General features: G+C 35.2%; 1 protein-coding gene across 10 annotated transcripts in view; it reads right to left on the bottom strand.

The window, feature by feature from the left end:
• The window catches only part of RGS7 (regulator of G protein signaling 7), a 256,155-nt gene that overhangs the window by 120,428 nt on the left and 115,133 nt on the right, over window positions 1-20,594 (bottom strand). For all 10 annotated transcript variants that reach the window (XR_004355853.1, XM_032681676.1, XM_032681675.1 and 7 more), the window contains exon 3: window positions 2,803-2,899. Coding sequence is in view for 9 of the 10 variants with exons in the window: in XM_032681676.1 (XP_032537567.1) it covers window positions 2,803-2,899 (97 nt within the window). In the remaining variant the exon portion in view is untranslated. The remainder of the gene's footprint in view (window positions 1-2,802; window positions 2,900-20,594) is intronic.

The raw sequence follows: 20,594 nt of genomic DNA, 5'->3' as shown, positions 1-20,594 counted from the left end.
CTTCAAAGTGAACAGCAAAACCTTGGCATTTGCTTCCTATCTCTCCTTAGTAAAAATAAAAATGATATTTTAGAGCTCATTCTATTCTCTGCGGTTCATATTGCATACTCCCTACATTCATCATTTCAAGTCTTTTTTTATCCATTTCTAGGTCTAATGGTGAACCATGGGCCAGGCAAATTGCCTTCTCTTTATCGCTAATACTCTAATCAGTGCTAATAAGGAATGATCATGTCAATCTTCATGCAATTATTATTGCTGACCAGTAAGATGTCTGTATAAAATATCTTCTTCACTCCTCCAAAACATTTTAAATGAATGGAGACAACAGTAATCCTTCTTTTGTACTTCTAAATGCATATTCACTTATAAGGAGCAAACTCTCCTGCCTCCATTTTTCCTTGGAGCCTTAAAAGTTTCAAATTTTTATTTGCTCTCTATGCATGTATGGAATATAAAGCAAAATGATTCCTCATATTTTCAAAATTTCACAAAGTGAAAAAATCTTTAACTTAGAATGATATTTTTCTGAAGCTCAACAATGTGCATAGCATATAGAGGATTATCTGTATTGCAAATGTTTCTCTGTGTGGATATTTTACTTGTGAAAACATTTAAGGAATGACTCAGTAAATTAGATAGTATAATCACATCATTTTGTTTATTATAATCACAACATTCTGCTAAATTCGAATACCATTCCCCAGGCTGATTTTGCTAATGCAGTCATCCTTAAATAGATATGGTCAGTAATTTTGCATTAAAAAAGTGACTGCTCTTTCAACTAGGTTCTCACTTGCTGTTTTAAGAAGAACTACTATGAAATAAAAGCACACAAAAAATAAAAATAAATCTATAGCAACATAATCAAAATGCTATTCCATAAGACCCTATTCCTACAGACAATTTATGGACAACCTTAGTTTTTACAAGTTGTTTAAAGGACTCTTACAGATCTTTTCTAAGTGTTTGCAGGAACATGATTTCACTGTGGTAGAGCTACCCATTTTGCTTCTCCTCACCAAAAAAATCCCAAACAGTTGCAAAGCTCCGGTTTTTATGGAACATAATCCTGAACAGATGGCTGCATATAAGACATGCTTTTATGCATAGACATACACACATACATATATATATATGAGCATATAAATACATACATATATATTTTAACTGGAGAGTATCTCCTTTTGATGCTCATTTTGGTCATTTTCCTATGGATGCTTTTGTGGGTATTAACAGTACAAGCTTTTATCATATATATTTGCACTATTATCATCACGATCCTTACAAAACAATATTCCCATGTTTCCTAGCAATCAACAGTTTTGAGTTCAAGCCAAAAAGTTTTGTTTGCTACATAAAGACAAACTCCTCAGACACTAAATGAAATCTGCTACTCAACACAAAAGTTTGAATATTTCAGATTCCATTCAGTGTAGAGAACTGACAGGAAAGCATATCAATTTAACTAAAATGAAATTTGTACTGTTCTGATGGGGCTTCTACTCACGTCTAGCAAAAATTACAGCCCTGGTATTTGAGGTAGAAAATCTGCAAAGGGAAAAAAATGAATTCTCCTATGATTTTTCTTTCCCTCTTAGTACATAAATAGAAAAGGTGTTGCATTGGTGACTGCTATGTACTACTGTATATATATTCTAACATAATCTTTAAAAGTATGATGTCTATACCAGTAAAAAAAAGAAAAGATATTTTGGTCTGTCTATTTTGAAATCCATAGCCCACAATGTAAAGCAGAGGTTAAAAATTAATGTGGATTATTTAATATAATGCCATGCTGAACTAACTCATGGGAAATAAAGGTCCATTCTTCAAAGGCTAGTTTTAGTACAAGTAATTTCTAAAATCATGAAGCTATTTTGTTCACTCTTAAGACTCTATCCTTCTTTGTGACCGAATTACTCACTGCAAAATCATTCCAAAAGTTGAAAATTAAAGTAGAGAATCCTTCTTGCTGTTCTGGACAGTACAAACCTCTACAAATACTTCCTATATAAGTATTACCTTTTGCATTACAAAAATTGCAGCTTTTACTAGAGTATGGAAAAATTAGGTTAAACAATGTAATCTATTTCAAAGGACATATATGGATATATATATATATACACACACACACACACACATATACTCATTTGAGTATATATCCACATATATAATGCATAATTTGATGTAAAATAATGTAAATACCCGAATAAACATATGCTAATTAATTAATAAATGGACAGATTTTTGGGCCTATGACAATACTGACTTGGATTAGTTATAAAGTTTACAGTTGTCTTGCAAATCACCATAGACATCTCAGTCTTAGTTTCTCAGGGACAGGCAACCAGCTGCAAAAGCAGATCATGATTCTTGTAATAGGTATCACACCCCCTATTCAGTATCAGTTGCAGAGTGCAGTGATGATTTTTCTTTTGTGCTGCTACTATGGCATTTCTTAACATCATGTACTGGCCGATAGACTAAACTCATACTTGCTACGAAAACTGGCTAAAAAACAGATTCGGATCTGCAATAAGAAATATTGCCTTTTTGTAGGGAATTAAATATTCCCTTCACTTAATTTACAGGACAAAAATATCTTTGTGTAAGACCACTTCCATCTGAGAGAAACATCAAAAATTTCTATAATTATTCAAAGAATCTGGGATGTCTCCTCCAGACCAGATGACTGTGAATTCCCTACAGCACATTTAAAAGTGTTTTCCCTTGGAGCATTCCCTTATATAAGGTAGAGTTAAAACTTTAAAATAGTATGAAATTCACTTTGACTCTTACCAGAAAAGACACTGGGGATCTTGGAAAGAAAACTTTTCACTGTGCGAATAGGAATCCCATTTTTCTCATCTTGCATGCGGGCTATGACATCTTCCATCTGAACAGAGAGAGGGCAAAAAAAAAGAAAGAAAGAAAGAATAAAGAAATCCAGAATTATTTCCTAAAATTAATCTCCAAGAAATCCCAGATCAATCTCTCAGAATGACAGGTCCACTTTTGCTATTTCTGTCTTAACTTATAACTTATATTCTATATTTTTATTGAACAGGCTACAAACTACAAGTAATTTATTCATGCACAAGAGTAAAAAAATTTATGTACTCAAGTCTCTTGAGAAAGAAATAGCAATGCAGAACAACTTAATTAAAGTTATATTTAGTTAAAGTAGGTAAAAGAAGTTGTCAAAAATCATTAGTGGATATAAAACTTCATTTTTTGATTGTATGAATGGTATTGTACCACATATAAAAGCAAAATAGACACGTACAGACAAAATAGACACATATAGACTTCTAGGGGACTCATACAGTTCTCAAATAGACTGTTCAAAACAAAAATAGAGTTTTTAAGTTCAAAGTAAAAATTCCTTCTTTTCTTTAGAGAAGGGGAAAAAATACAGCATGAAGCAATTTTGCATCCCTGGAGACAGCAGAGCCAGAAATGCAAGATTTTTTTCCAGGTAATGAAGTGGGTATAAAAATATTTAAGATTGGTTTGCTGATTTTTTTTTATATACTCTTATATTAGCTCAGTTTTTCCAACTCAATTTCTAGGCTAATTTGGATCATATATTTTATAAATTACACCCAACTCAAAGGTTCACTTTCCTGTGAACTACAAATAACAAGCCCTTTTACTGGAAAACAGAACAAATATTTGGAGTCATTGGCTTATTTCATTTCAATCATTTCATAATTGAAGTTTACACATTTTCAACTTCATTCTTTCTTTCTTTCAATATCTAACTTCTCAAAATATTCAATGAAATTGTGATAAAATTAATTACAACTATTTTTAATTAAATCACCAAGATACTCCACATGAAAAACTGTGTAATAGGGCATTTTATACTCTTTTATTAGTCAAAGCTTAAAAAAGTTTTCTATCTCACCTCTATACCCTAATAGGTTCCCAAAGAATTGATTTAAAATTTGTGGCTGGGGTGGGTTGTGGAAGTAGACTAACAGATAAAATTCTGTCATGCACCTTTTTTCCACTGAACTCAGATGACCCACATTAGCAAACAGCAAAGCAGCATTGGGTGCAGCTGTGCATTAACTGGCCCAATAAGTGAGTTGTATCGAGCCAGAAAACAAGAACAGCATTTGGGATCACCCACAGTGCATGTAGGAAAAAGAACAAAAATCCATACCAAAAAAAAAACCAAAATCAATGAGTGCAACTGCTTATGAAAAACCTATTTACACAAAGAGTGTCTGGAGGTTCCCATACATTGACAACCCAAGGAATGCAAATCCAAAAATTACACAGAAGTAGCTATTATTAATACGATATGAAAAACTGAGCCTATTGCTCAGAATTAAGCAACGTGCAAATGTAACAGAAGAAATGAACCAATGTTCATCTGACATGGAATTTAATAATTTAAATAGAAAAGGCTATTAATAGATCTCTGAAGAAATTGTTGACACAATTTCTTCACACAATTTTTGACACTACCTATAAATGGAGTCTGTCCCTTTGTTTATTATACATACAATAACTGAAGGCTTGTATCGAGCCCTTCTAAATTCAGTTGGTAAACTGTCTTATTGAATTATTCATTAAATGAATAAGAAGTCACTCAAATTCAAGTGAATATCTTCGTTGATCAAATTTGATGATAAATTCCACACATGAGCAGAGTAAACTTTTAAGAATATTGCTAGAACTGCAATGTATGTTACACTAGGACAAAGTTTAGAAGGCAATACATAAGGCAACATGATAAAGGTATATTTGCATTATAATAAAGGTTACTACAAACAAAGGGCATGAACTTGGAACACAGTATTAGAGAGATGTAGTTACCACTTGCTCAAGAACATGTGCAAATATTTAATGCCCAGCACTGTTAGTGCTGTCAGTAATCAGTCTTTTGAGGGTAAATGGAACGAATTATTAAGTGATATTCACATATGCTTCGCTAAACTTGCTTCGTGGACAGGATTTATTCTAAACTGTATAAAATCTAACTCTGATAGGGAGCTCTGGGAAAGTTCTCTGGTTTTGATCAACAAAGTCAGCTCTAGTATGTCTGCACTGCAAAATTACACCTTCCCCATCACGTCAAACTCATATTATTGTTCTGTATTAGGAGTGAATACCCTCTGTGCAAAAGGCAGCTCACACTCCAGACAGCATCATTATGTACTACATGGTAAACTCAGTGAAAAAAGATTACTTCCTAAGTGAGTGGGAATGTTCTGAAACAACACACAACACAACAACATAGCTAATTAGTTACAGTTGACCTGGGATTCTGCATGTTACATGTTAGACTACAAAATTCTTTTTTGTTCTGTCCCTTTTTGTACAGAAATCTAAGAAGTCGCTTGTGGTTTGTGGTTATCTTAAATCTTAAACATAAGAACTCGAGAAAACAAAGGGGAATTTTTAAAAAAACAATTTCAATTAAAGATTCAAAACTATCTAATCCAACATATGCAGGTGCACAGTTTGACTTTCAATATATATAGTGGCTATTTCTGTTTTAGCTGCTTTAAATTCAGCAAAATATAGTCTCTTCCACTGAAAAACATCTCATTTACTTATATTTGGGAAGCAGCAGTCAAGGCACTTCTCAGTCATTCATCAAAAATGACCTAAGACAATGAAAGGGTAGAACAGTTTAATTAGAAAGATGAAAAAAAATCTTAATCTAATTTTGCTCAAGAAGCCTAATCTGGGAAACGCATGCTGCTGCCTGATGTAATAATTTTCCTTCCTGACGTATCACTGTTTTCTTGTGAGTCACATGCCCTGATGCTGAAAAGTAAAATATAGACTTCTTTATTTTACCTCAGAATTAGACTTTCACAGTTCTTTTCAGATGTTGTTACCTGGCTAAACCTGACTGTCTCTGATCTTGCAATGGGATCTTTTTCAGCCCTAAACATTCTCAAAGAACTCAGAGGAAAAAAATCCACAAATAATTTGCCTCCTGATCATTCTGCAAATTGAACTCAATATACTTGAAAAAAAGAAGTTGTATAAGCACATCTTTTTAGCTTCTTGGTCATCATTATACATCACTAACAGGGGAAGTGTAGCTAGGAAGAAATTCCCAGTGCATCACAGATTCTACAGCCTTTCTAAATAAAAGTATTCTTCAAAATATGTGCAACTTATTTACCAGTGAGGCAATTCTAACCCTGACAAAAACTCACTAACCTTCTAATGCACTGGCAACTCAGAACAAACTTAAAATATTAATATTTAAAACTTCATTTGTCTCCCTGTGAAAATAATTTGAAGCCTCATCTTGACATTTAAGGACTCTGTGAAATCTATTTCAAAGACTAACTCTATGACAACAGAGACAAAGCATCTTATAATGAAGCAAAAAAAAAAAAAAAGAGGATAGCAATATCCCGTAATAGAAAGGCTACAGCTTACAGGAGTCACTGAATAATAACAACTCACTCTGCTCCAAACACACTGGGAGCTAGGCATACAGGCATGCATGACTTACCCCAGGAGCAGAACCCATACAGAACTAACACACTCACAAAGTCAGTAGTATCTGACCATGAGGAAAAGAGATTAAAAGTTATCAAATGGGAAATAAAGGTGATGGTTCTCATTGATGTGTGTTGCTAAAAGTCCATCGAAAGACTATGCTTATTAGGGTTTTCTTCTTCAATATGACCATAACAGGCTTCTGCCATATGGGGTATGATTCACCTCTTCTGTCTTTAATCATCACCTACATAAAGGGATTTGTCTTTCTCCATTATTGGCAGTGGAGGTCTTGACTGCAAACCAAGACCGGTATCCTTTAGCTACTTATAGCTAGGTGAAATGAATATAACTCCTAGGAGTAGAATTCTTCTTGTTCCTTAGATTTCAGTGCCATGTGGTTTGAGAGGAGAGACCCTGATCCTTAAATTTCTATATCTAAATATGAATTTCATTGCTAACTATCTGCACATCTTGCAAAAATAATCAACTTCCACCATAATTCAGCATCACTGCATCTTAAAAAGTAGGGGGGGTTCATTAGTTCAAAGACAAGAAAAGTCAAAAGTGCAAAAGGTTTGCAAGTTCAGGACAACAATTTTTTTATTCCTGTAAAATTGAGCCTAGTCAACTCCACATAAAGATGATCACTAGATACAAGGATTCCAATAGTAGAAAAAGTAATTGGTCTGGAATTAACTGAAATTCAAGAGATACATGGTAAAAACTTGAAGCTTTGACCCGCTCAGACATATACAGATATATCAATTTGATTTCTGTTCCTAAAAAAAAATAATTCAGTGACAGGGAATTAAGAGTATACCCATGGACATTAGAATGAAACTGAGCATAATTTTGTACTCAGTATCGTACCTCAGAACAGGGGATTGCTCTTACATTGAGTGTACTGGGGTCCACCCACGCTACAACTTTCTTAATTTTGCTAAAATCTTTCTTCTTCCTTTTACACAAATGCAGGGGTGGAATAACCCAGTGGAACTAACTGCAAACCTCATCCAAACTTATTAAGAAGTAAAAAGAGTTACAGTATGTAAAGATTTGTTACACACTATACAACAAGTTTCCTTAGAGATTTTTTTCCCCTCCTTACTTCCTTAGACATTTTTTCCCTCCCTACTTTAGCATTTTACAGAGTCCGAAATTGTTAGTGCAGCTGGCAAGAAGGTTGCAGGAGGTTTCCTTAGCCATACAGAGGTACATCAAGCAACATGGGCTGAACAAAACCTGCAGGGTAGGAGAAAGACGCAACGTTCCTTACAAGGTAATGGTCACTTTTTTTCCTGTTTTCCAACACATGCAGAAGATTAGATAGATAGACAGATAGATAGATTCTCACCTGATACTATACTTATTAGTATTACACTGGTAATTAGTTTCCTGTACCTACCCTTCCTTTCAACAGCGCTCCTCTCAAACCCCATTGTACTACTTATGCTCTGTCTCGCATGCTGTCAATTATACCACAAATTTTCTGTTGAGACTTCCATATTTACATAAATGGCTTAACTACCCCATCAATGTTTCAGTTTAGGAGCCTCAGTCTTCCCATGTGAGCTGCTCTTTGCCCAGACTATACATGCCAACAATCACTGCAATATCCTTCTTTAATCATCATAGTGCCTCCTGAGAGCTGCCCAAATCAGTGAAACAGGGGTCTTTGTTCAGCTAGTAAGGCTGCATCACTGAGAAGAAGAGAGCACAAAATACAGGAACTACAAATCCCAGGAGGCTGCACCGACAAGCACAGATACAGGCAAACAGATCGTCTGAGCTTGTTGAAAAAAAAAAAAAAAGTCAGGAGTTCCTATAAGAGAGCAGTTTTGCATCTCTGGTCTACCAAGACAGGAAACTGCCCTAAGTACTCTCTGATGAACATTATATTAGAGAATAACTTAATTAAAAGAATACAAGAATTACTGGTCTCATTCTTTTCAGAGCCTCTATTTGCTGAAGTAATTATCTGACATCATAAAAACAAATGACAAACCAACACAAAAGTTTCCAATCATATTAAATAGATGCTATGGAGATAGTTTGAAAAGCCTAATTTTCTACATATACCTGTGATGCTGGCACCTCTGCTCATGTTCCTTTCTTTCCATAGTATGAAGACACTGGTACGAGCAAACAGTTCATTGTCTGGCCTTAAAGAGAATATCTGTGGAGAGCCAAGGATGTTCTGCTTTCACATGTAGCACAAAAGTCTATATTGAAGCATTAGTTATCATCAGTCTTACGGTTTCATTTGTAGTTTTCAATCTAAATTTCTCCTTAAGGTTCAAATTTATTTACCCTCTTTAGCCGTACTGTGTCAGATACAACAGGTAATGTTCTAGATTGGCTGTAAAACAAGTGTGGTACTATACACACTAACAGCCTGTGCTTACATTAAATGAGTGCAAACCTTTTTATTTATTGAGAATAATTTAGGCTATTTTTAATTCATTTGAAAATCAGTGCCAATTTTGTGCAACTATTTTTGAGACCTGAGTTTTTCCTAATTAAAGGAACAGTCCCACTGGGCTTATCCCTACCATCAACCCTGTCTGTTCATTACTGAGCTTGCATCAGTATGATAGGCTCTGCACGCTTTGCTGGTTTAGAATTGGCTTCAAATTATAGTTTTAAGCATATTCTTGTCTTATTCACGTAACTAAAATGCTAAATCATCAACAAAATCACCATTTTATTTTAAAAGTGCTTGTAGTTTAATAAAATTCATACAAGTAGTTCTTGTGCTTTTCATTCCTACACCTATCTTAATAAAGAAGGGCAACTTAAAAGCATACTTCAAACTCCTGTCATTAACCTGTAATCATGTGGCCTGCTCAGAAGCTACAGCTGTCAGTGATTCCTAGGTAAAGATCGAACAAAGGTTAATCCCCAGCAAATAAAAACTGTACAATATTGAATGGAAAATCTTGGAGATACCATATAATACATTCTGCAGATAGCAACTGATGCTAATAAGTAATTATATTTTCTCCCAAGGACTGCTAATGTTGAGCTAGTGGTTTGATGCCCCAACATGTCACAAGATACGACTTTTTTTTCTGTTTCATACACTGGGTAAACGGAAGATCTTTTATTTCTATCTCCACTCTGCAGTTATTTCTTACTGTGCCTCCTTTGGATAAGTTGAACTGAAGATATTTTAATACTGTATTTCACCAAAAAAAAAAAAAGTTCTTTATTCTAATTCAGAAAAATAGTGCAAGTTTGCTTCTGTCAATATATATTTTGAGAATTTAGCACATCATAATTCTGTCAATAAATCTATAAGACTTCATGAGCTATTACTCCCATTTTTTTCAATTAGATAAATTTTGTTTCACCTAAGGTCCCTACACCTAGATACATAGGACATACATCCTGTTCACTGAATGCATATTGATGCCACGTAGCTGGACTGTGATCAGTAGACTGACGTAGTTTCTAAAAACTACTCAACAAGCATTACAGAAAAAACATATAACTTTAGAGGAATATATCATACTGATTCATCTTTGGAATTGAGAAAAGATTATAGAAAATGCTATAATAACTCTACAAAAAGTCAGGTAGTTGGCAACTCCAGCTTCCTGGCCCTCATGAAAATGCAATTTCAAACAACAAAAAACGTATTAAGTAAGGGAAGAGGGAAAAAGTAATTATAAGAAATTTTTCAAATTACATTGACAGAAATAACATTTCAGGGCAAACAATTATAAGAAAATGGAATAATAATTTAGAAAATGACTGTGAGGTATCATAGAATCATAGAATAGCTTGGGTTGGAACAAACTTCCAAAGATCATCTAGTCCAAACCCCCTGCTATGAGCAGAGATGCTTTCAACTAATGCAGGGTGCTAAGAGCCCCATCCAACCTGACCTTAGATGTTTCCAGGGATGGAGCATCCACCACCTCTCTGGGCAACCCATGCAGTGTTTCACCAATATAAGGACGAAGATAAAGCCCAATTAGTTTGGTGACTTCTGCATTGCTCTCTGCCCTATGGAGGGGGAAGACTTAAGGAGGCAAGGTGGTCTTCTACTTCTTCAACATCTAGAGAACAGAGATATTTTATAAAAACTAGATTTCTAGTTCTCTTGGTCCTTTAAATTGCTCCAAGGCATTAAATCCCATTAAATACAGAAGCATAACTGCAACCATAAAAACAGATTTTTGCCACTGACTTTTAAATTATGCTCTTATAAAAAAGTTGTTCTTCATTGCATTACAGTATGGTAAGCTTTCAGTATCAATTCTATTTGGCATTTAAAAAAAGAGGCTGCTGATGTAATATGGTAATGTAGCATTATATGACGGATTGGTTTCACAGTAGTCTGTTCACCCTCTGTTACACAACTTACTTGAAAACAAGTATTTTATTTTACCTAACCTGAATAGATAGAAAATAGACAGTTGTGTGTGTTCTGGCTGTGTCAGTTCTTAAAGCATGTCAAATGTAAAAGAAAGAAAAACAAAAGAAGTATTGAACTACTGATCTGCCAAGTGAACAATACAGATAAAGAATGGAAAAAGTCCACCGAAAATGCAATCATGGTACACTCCCTATGCAAAAAAAAAAGAACATATCTAGAAGAGTACTGAAATAAATGAAACAAAACATTTAAAACCTTTTTCCATAAAAATTTAGCTGCCAGCATTCCAATAACACCGGTATGTTTTCCCTCCTTATTAAAAATCTTATCATCATTTCCCCTTTGAGCCAGCAGAAGCTCCAGGCCGGATCATCTTTTTATTCCTCTTGAGAACATGACACACTGTAGTAATTTTCATGCTAAAACACAAACCTATCTCATATAGCTCTTGCTAGTAGCAATTCAGGAACTGTAATGTAAACTATAGGTTTATGTAAGAAAGCAAAGCAGACAAAAATTAGCCTGTCCTTCAGTGACAAAAATTATGTATTTCTCCATGTCAAGCAATATTTCTTCATCTCTCATTGACCATACAGATTAGTCAAGCTTTTCATCAGAACATTAGAAAATTTAAGAAAAATGGGTCATAGGTCTTCTTATCCAGCAAAGAGAAATAAAAAATAAGTTCTACTTGCATTTAAAAACCAAAAATATTGTGGTGAGTTTATGTGGAAGATAAAAGTTCATTTTTTTTCTGCATTCTGTTTTACAGTTTTGAAACATATTTTAATGTGAATGCAGAAAAAAACCCAACCAAACAAAATGTATTTGCTATGAAACAAAATTTTTAAAAATATTTTGTGTCAAACAGCTTTTTTCATTTGAAAAAGGTATTTCTGTCATCTATTACTGAGGCATATAATTAATAAAAAGAGTAATTAAAATAAGTGAAATTTGCAAAGAATGTCAAAATTGCCGCTATTTGATTTATAATTTCTCGGCATCTCCAGAGTTATTCCACTATAGGATTCTAGCTATATAAGCCTGACTCTAAGACAAATTTAAAATCTTGTTATCCTAAGAGTAAATGTTTTTATGGTATTCACAAAATCCTGGCATTCTGATAAAAATTACTTATATCATAACAAAAGGAACTTGATTAACAGAATGTAGAACATTGCTTCCTTTAGCAGTTATTTGGAAGAAGTGAGTTAGTCAGAATTTTGAAAAGGGTTTTTTATTCTACACACTGAATGGACAAAACAGAAATGAAAGTTCCTTGTTTAAAAATGAAAGCTAAGTTAGCCATATTCTTCAATCAAAGCAGGCTTTCCCAGGAGCTTTCTTAAAAGGAATCCTTGATAAAGTACAGTAACGTCAATCCGCACCTAATTCCATTGCACATAGTGACCTCACAACACACACATATTGACCTCTTGGCTTCATCTTTTACAAGTAAAGTTACCTGATTTCCTTCTCCACCCATCAAAAAGGGTATGTTTGTTCTCAATCCCACGCTACACTGCTGTACTTTCACAAGGATCCTCTGCCATGTAATGACTCAGGAGCAATTTCAGTAAAGCCTTATTTATCAAAGCACTTAAACAGTTGGTAAACTTTAAGGTGAAAATTTTCTAAGAAAATGGAAGTAACTAAACACCTAAGTCTCATTAAAAACCAGTTGACTGACATATCAAAAGACGGTGGGTGACACAGTGAAGAATCTGTACGTTCCAATGTTTTTTGAAATAGGACCCCATTTCAATGTGACATTTCCTAGTTTATATTTTGGCTGGTTGCAGTATAATTAGGAAAAGTAGAACACATTTTGTGATACTTCCTTTCAATTCTATGTAGCAACTAACTACATCAGCTCTAGCATACTACTGGACTTGTTCTAAAGGAATTAAGGAAATTTAAAACAAACTGTCTGCCTATGTCTTATTTAATTTTTTCTCTGCTTTTAAAAACATGAATTTTTCTTATGAATTCATGTTATATTTTTACAGAAAATCCAACCATATTTTTATTTCCTTGAGGATAAAGAGAGCAAAAAAGGCTATTTTGCCATCAAACCACTAGAGCTTTTGAATTCCCATGATTTATACACTTTAAAACAAATTGGGTCTGAATGTTCTGTACTTGTCTAATTTAGTCATAGTTTGACATTTACAGTATTTACATTTTATTTTCCTTTGTAGTCACTTTCCTTTTGATTAGAAATATTCTATCTCTTTATTGTCAAACAATGTTTGTGCCACAAAAGAAAGTAGAGCAGCAGTCATTAAAAGATTTGAAATATGTGAGCTCTGAAAATTGTGCAAAATGGCTATAAAACCATTTCTTTAGTCTATGTGATACGTGATTAAGAAAGGAGATATTCTTTTGTCAAAATAGAGTTTTTGTTTATATTTATATTATATAAACATACTATTATATGTATGCAATGAGATAAGGACAATATTAAAATCAGACACACCGTAACTTAAGAAACAAAAAGTGAAAATGGATTTAAGTGAATTAAAATTAAAAAAAAAAAAAAAAACAAAAACAACCAAAACAAACACAACAACAACAACAAAAAGTCAGGATTAAAGCCCAGAAATCCATTTGTGAAATTATTTCTTGATCCGGAAAAATATTAGGCATAACTCTTCAGAAAAAAATTGAAAAATGTTAGGTTTTGGCCAAATTTTATTTTACCAGAAGGACAGGCTCATTCTATTTATTTGTTATGGTGAGCAGAATATATGATATAATGCATATTGGAAGTCTGTATGCCATACACACCTTTCTGTCAGCCATAGGGGTGGACAAGACATCTCAACTCAATCTCAAATCTCTCAGCTGATATGTACTTCATTAATTTGAAGAGTTGGAAAAGTCAAAATCTCTGTACTAGATCGAGTTGGATCAAACTGGAAGCTTTAATGTGAGCCTTAGGAACCCTACATCACAATTTTCATAGAGAGTTACTTTCAGAACAGAAAAGCTTAATTGCATTAAAGCCATTTCTCACTTGAAAAATCACAAGCCTTTTGAAAGAAGTCTTTTTTTCCATCACCAGTTTATTTGTTTTACCAGTTTATAGGAGGGAAAGTAACAAGGTTTAACAATCAAAGCATTACTTCAGGGAATCCTGTATCTCTGCTAGGGAGCGTTTGGAATGACCCGTCTCACACTACAAATATATTAGATATGAATAATTGCTAGAAGAAATGAGACTCTTACTAAAAAAAATAATCCATATGTTCCTATGGAGAGCAATTACACTGCAAAAGATCTCCACACTAATAAATTAAAATATAATAAATAGAGGTAGTCTGCAAGTACCTACATCTTCCAAGCAGAAACCACAGATTCCTACCTTGGCTGACAAGAGGTAATACATTACACAACCAGTCTTTTTCCAGGAAAAATTAGGGGCTGCAGATGTTGAGTACAAATACAGTAAACCCTAACTCTGTTCTGATTAATTGTTTCAAATAAGGTGGAAGAAAAGTAAAATGCCTAAACATATCAATAGTGATAAGATTCCTCTGGTATTTGGTAAAATTGAACAAGTTGCATTTAGCAGAGGAATCACTTAACTAGGACTTGAAAATCCTCGGTTTTCTTCTCCACTTTGCTACCAACTGATATTTGACAAATCATTGCAACCTCCAGTGGCTGAGAAATCTGAGACACAGCTAAGGAAAAAAACACTAAATAAACTACTTTCTAAACACTTTTGACTTGTTGGAGCATTGTAATGCTAGATAATATCAAAGCATTCAGATTTTCCACAGACTTGAGTTTCTTTCAGTTCCAGAAAGCTAGAGTCATGACACTTTTTCCCACCCTATGTCTTCTCAGAGGCATGAGTTAAAGCCCAGTGTAGTGAGTGAAGACATTTCCCTTGATATTTTAGGGAATAAATACTAGTATCTCTAGGCACTGGGCTTCTAAATATTAACTACTTCATGACTGCCACAGCATATGTCCTCCTTTTCTGTGAAAAGCTAAACTATTTATAAAGTTCCAGAACTCAAATTTAAGAGGTTGCATGCCATCTACAAAACTGCAAAACTGAATATCTGTATGGTTCTCCCTGACAACTAACTTAACATCTCAGATGTTGATGTCTTGAATGCATTTAATATATTAAACTTCACTGAGAAGTTCATTATTCTGAAGGAGTATGTTTAGAGACATATTTGTTTACTGCATGCCTCTTTGTTCCATCATTACATTATCACATCTTGTTGCTCTACATCATGTTGCAAGAAAAACATGAGAAATAACTAATACACTGTAATTGTTTCAAATGGCTTTTATGTGTTAGACAAAGCAGAAAGGGAGGAGGAAATCACAAGCAGGACAAAGGAAAGATCCATGTTCATATTCTTTTTATCTCCTTTAAAATGGTGTAGTTTGCATTTTAGTTTATGGTCATCATTCACTCTCTTACCAAGATTTATGTCTTGGTACAAAATCCTACTTAAAGATAACTAAATAGGATCTTCAAACTCTAATACTGAAAAAATGCAGTTACAAAAATATTCACTGTCTCATAACATTTGGCAACACCTCCTGAAATTCTGCATCCATAATAGATAGCTTAGCATGTACTCTTAAAACCTATTTTAAAAGAAATCTTTATTTAAAGATATAAAATTCCCCTTTGGGCAGAATTCTCTAAGTGGTGTCTGGGGAAGTCTGGTGTCAAGGACCCCAAATCTGATTGTTACAACAAAAATGACAAATTCTGACAAACCCAGGCATTACATTTCAATCATTCCTTGCTGTGAAGTAGTTTCCACCATATAGTGACCATGGTGCTTCTAGTATTATCTCAAATATATTATATACCTATTTTCATAAGAACTACTCTTGAAAGTTGAGAGTTAATATAAAAAGATGCTGACCAAAGAGGCTGGAGATACTAAAAATTCTGAGAAAAATCTGCTGAGATTAGACTGAGGACAACAGTGACTTCTAGGCTAGTATAAATGGGTAAAATTAATAAAAGTATTTACTGGCATAACCTCTGAATGCTATTTATCCAGTGTAGATAGTCATGATATCAGGACATCCATGATACACTCCATTTGAGAACACTGTCTTGGACGTATTAACATGTAGGGTATACCTCTTGAATCCAGCCTAATGCAAACTGAATTGAAGAGACTTTTGTATCAGTGTCCTGGTTTCAGCTAGGGTAGAGGTAATCTCTTCTCAGTAGCTGTTACCATGCTCCGTTTTGGATTCAGAATGAGAATGGTGTTGATAACACACCAGTGTTCTGGTTTTTTGTTAAGTCATGTTTACCTTCAGTCAAGGATTTCTTTCTTGTCTCAGGCTCTGTCAGTGAGAAGGTATGCAGAGGAACTGGGAGGAAGTAGAGCCAGGACAGGTGATCCAAACTGACCAACGGGATATTTCACACCACAGAACATCATGCCAAGTATATAAACTGAGGGAAGATACCTGGAATGGCAGCCGATCTGGGTGCAGGAATGGGGATCTGGCATCAGTAAGTGGGTGGCGAGCAATTGTATTGTGCAGCAGTTGTTTTTCCCTTTTTATCATTATTATTATTACTATTATTATCACCACTGTCATCATCATCATCATTTACCATTAATACTCAATTTTACTTTATTTTCAATTATTGAACTGTTTTTTCTCAACCTACAAGTTTTGATTCTCCTCTCCATTCCACTGAGGGGGGGGAGAAGAGGGGAGGTTGCGGAAGCGGCTGCGTGGTGTTTAATTTCCAGCTGGGCTTAAACCACGACAATGGGATGAAATAAGGTTCCATTCTGACTTGGTTTTGCTCTTGGTAACATTCCTAGAAGCGAATTTAAATCTTGACATCGCTTTAGAAATTAGTTCTAAAACTTCACTGAAAATGTTTGAACTTTATTAAAAAGAGCAGACAGGCTGCTTATTTGTCTTTCTGCTTTCATCAATATTTATGGCACTCGGGTGACTGCTCTGAAATTATTAGCAATATTAACCAAACTTAATTAATCTGAGACTCATCACTTTTTACTTCTTACTCAATTCACTAAATTTAGTACAATGAAACAAAAGGTCCATTTCTCAAATTAAATATACCTCTACAACAAGTAGCATTTGATAAATTACCTTTAAGACCAAATGCAATGAACTGGAAATTATTTCTCTATTGTAGGAAGTTTGCTTTTAATCCTTCTTTGTACAATTTTCCAGTCTCTGCCCAAAAGAATGGGCTTTACCATTGTTTACTAGTCCTGCTTAGCACTAAATAACAGTTAAAGGGGAGGTAGGTTTGGGGCTACATGCTGATCTCTCTATTTTAAAGCTGATCAAACATATTATAATAGCCTTGCTTATCTTACAGAAACAGCAGCACCATATTCTACATCATACATTCCTCCAGTACTTCAACTCTGACATTCATTCCAAAGCAGTAGTCCATTCTCTATATACCAGTAGTTGTGGACACATCTCGATGGTGATAATGAACATAATGAAGGGTTCATGAAACACTGTTCATTTTGGACCAGCAGGAATAGGTCTTCCACACAGATAGCATATTTGAAATTTTCCACCCAAAAACCAGGTCATGTTAAATTCTGTTCTCTACATAGCATCAGTTTTTTTGCAATCTTTTCACATGGAACCTAAATGTAGGCCCACTTTTGCAGAATAGATCTTTATTCCAGTACTATTATACAGTGCATATGTACATACACACACAGATGTACACACAGATGCATCTAATTATGATTTTTATTCTGTATTGTATAAAAAAATGATCTTGAAAACTTTGACGCAAAAGGGGTTCCTTGGGGATGTTGGAATATTGGTTTTAGCCTTCTTATCAAGCCATAGGCTTAAAATTCTAGAATTTTTGTTATATTTATGAAACCACACAGTAATCACTTGCACATTTAACCGTACTTTCCAATCAAAATACATAAAAGAAATGCCCAGACACAGAAAGCCCACTAGAAACAATTAGGAGATCAATTTGTACCTTGTCTCAAAAGTGAAGTAGTGATGCTTTGCTTTATTGCCTTCTTTTATTTTTTTTTAATGTCAGTTACGCTTATTATTCCATCAGAGCATCCCCACACAGTCCTCTAAAGCATCTAAAGGACTTGTAAAAACCAACCGGAAAGTGTGAATCAGAATTTGTTCAACATCATACACTGCAAAATGAGTTGCTACTATGAAGGAACTAGCAAAAATTACAGTTTTCAATCTCAGAATCTAGACTTTATTCTAGGATCCAAGTAATTCAAGTGACTACATATTCCAAACCAGATCATAAAATTGTAATTGCTTACCCAAAGCTCAAAAGCAGCACAACACATGTTCTTTGATAGTGCTCAGAGTCACAGAAATTGAAAGATAAAGCAGGTGCCAAAAGATAGAAGAACATGTGGTAACTCTCATAGTTTGTTACTACTGAATATTGTTGTCCTCAAATCAATAACCCTGGAAGATTATTGCACCAGAACATCCTACACATATCCACAGCAAGTTATTTTTCAGACTGGTAAAGCAGTAAGTCACATTTTTTAAATCTGTTGAAATCCATCTTGGAATTTATTTGAAATACAGGGCTGAGCTTTCCCTGGCCTTGCCCTGAAGCCTGACTGAGGGTACAGCACCAGGATGGTCCCACTTCAGTCCCTCTGCAGTTCATATATAGGCAACTTGGACAGTACAGTACACCAAAGGCTGCTCTGAGGCAGCATCAAATTGCTTTTGCTGCATTTTCTCTTGCCTTGCCAAGCACATACATAAAGCAATAATTAGTTCTTAGGCTCACTAGTGCTCTCTTAATGTCATCTCAGATGGTGTCAAACCCATGACTCCAGCACTAAAAATCAGATTAATATAATTCATAAGTGATTAACATGAAGTTTACTTGATTAGCATGAAGTTTACTTTAGAACTTCAGGCACTGTAGCAAGGCTTATATACTTAATATATTCACAGTAGTTTAGTTACATTGATTACAAACCTAACAGCACTTAAAACAAACAACTTTTCTAGATTTTTTAAATTTAAAAACCTACCTTGCAGAAGGTAAATTAAAATCAACAGTAGCATTCCCTCTTCTGATTAGACAGAAGACAGAAAGAACTAATATTTATATCTAGAGAAGATGTAGCAATGAAAAAGTGAAGTGTGGACAAGAACAAACAAAGTTAAGGAATGGGGTCCATGAGGGAAGGGTTTAAACATCTGGACTGAAAACATCAGAATCAGGATGACCAAATAGGGAGAGGACAGATGTGAAAGACATAGACAGAGTTTTGATCTAGCGAAAGACCTCCATGACAAGGCAGGTTGAACTAGATGATCTTTAAAGGTCCCTTCCAGCCCAAACCATTTTGTGATTCTACTGATTCATGAAAGGCAGAAAAAGTGAATATGGGAGACTTAATATTTCTCATGACACATGAGTGAAGTGGAGATTGGCAGCTATCTTGGTCACAGTGACCACAAAGTGATCAAGTTTAAAATCTCTTTTGACAGGAGAAAAAGTGCCAGCAAACCTCGACTCTGGACAAGAGAAGAGCAGACTTCAGGCTGCTCAGGGAATTAGTAAGGTCCCTTGGGGTAATGTTTCTGCAGGTCCTGGGATCCATCAGTGCTGGTCATTTTTCAAACATCACCTCCTAAGGGCACAGGAGCAGCAATTCCCAAATGTTGAACTCAAGTAGGTGAGGCAGAAGCCCAGCTTGGCTGAGCAGGGATCTTCTCTTGGAAATAAGGCAAAAAAGCAAAGTGTCTGCCCAGTGGAAGGAATGTCAAGTGACAAGGAAAGAATTCAGAGATGCTTCTTGCCACTGTAGAGAGAAGATTTGTGTGGCTGCAGCTCAACTGAAGTTGCAGCTGGACAGAAATGGGGGGGACAATAAAAAGAGGTTTTCCAAATCCGTTAATGGCAAAAGGCAGTATAGAAATATAATTGGCCCGTTACAGGATGAGGACGGTCACCTCACAAACAGGGACAGAGACAAGGCAGAGGTGTTTAATGCTTTTTTTGCCTCTGTCTTCAACACAGATGACAGACCAAGGGGGTCTCAGTGCCCCGAGTTGGAGGACCATGACTGCGAGAACGTTCAACTCCCATTTGACCCTGAAATTGTTCAGTATCTGCTGCTCCAGCCAGATCCCTACAAGTCTATGGGGCTTGATGAGATTCATCCAAAAATCCTCAAAGACATGACTGATGCCATCAAAAAACCTCTCTCAATGATTTTTGAGCAGTCTTAGGAATCCGGAGTAGTCCCAGCTAACCGGAAGTTGGTGAACATTGTCCTGATTTTCAAGGGCAAGAAGCAAGTCCCTGGAAACTACAGGCCTGTTAGTCTCCCTTCAGTGCCCAGCCAAGTTATGGAGAAGATTATTCTGGGAAGTATTGAAAAACACCTGAAAGACAATGTTGTTGTTGGTCATAGCCAGCATGGCTTCATGAGAGGGAAGTCCTGCTTACCAAACTTTCCTTTAATGACAAGGTAACCCACCTGGCTGATCAAGGGAAGCCAGGTGATGCAATCTTTTTGGATTTCAGTAAAGCTTTCAATACTGTCTCTCACAAGATCCTTCTGGACAAAACTTCCAGCACACAGCTGGATAAACACATCATGTGGTGGGTGAGCAATTGGCTCATGGGAGGAGCACAGAGAATAATAGTGAATGGGGTGAAATCAGACTGGCGAACTGTCACTAGTGG

Source organism: Chiroxiphia lanceolata, chromosome 3 (genome assembly GCF_009829145.1).
Source record: "Chiroxiphia lanceolata isolate bChiLan1 chromosome 3, bChiLan1.pri, whole genome shotgun sequence".
NCBI classification, from domain to species: domain Eukaryota; kingdom Metazoa; phylum Chordata; class Aves; order Passeriformes; family Pipridae; genus Chiroxiphia; species Chiroxiphia lanceolata.
Note: the sequence above shows the minus strand (reverse complement) of the source record. Positions and strands in the feature narration are given on the sequence as shown.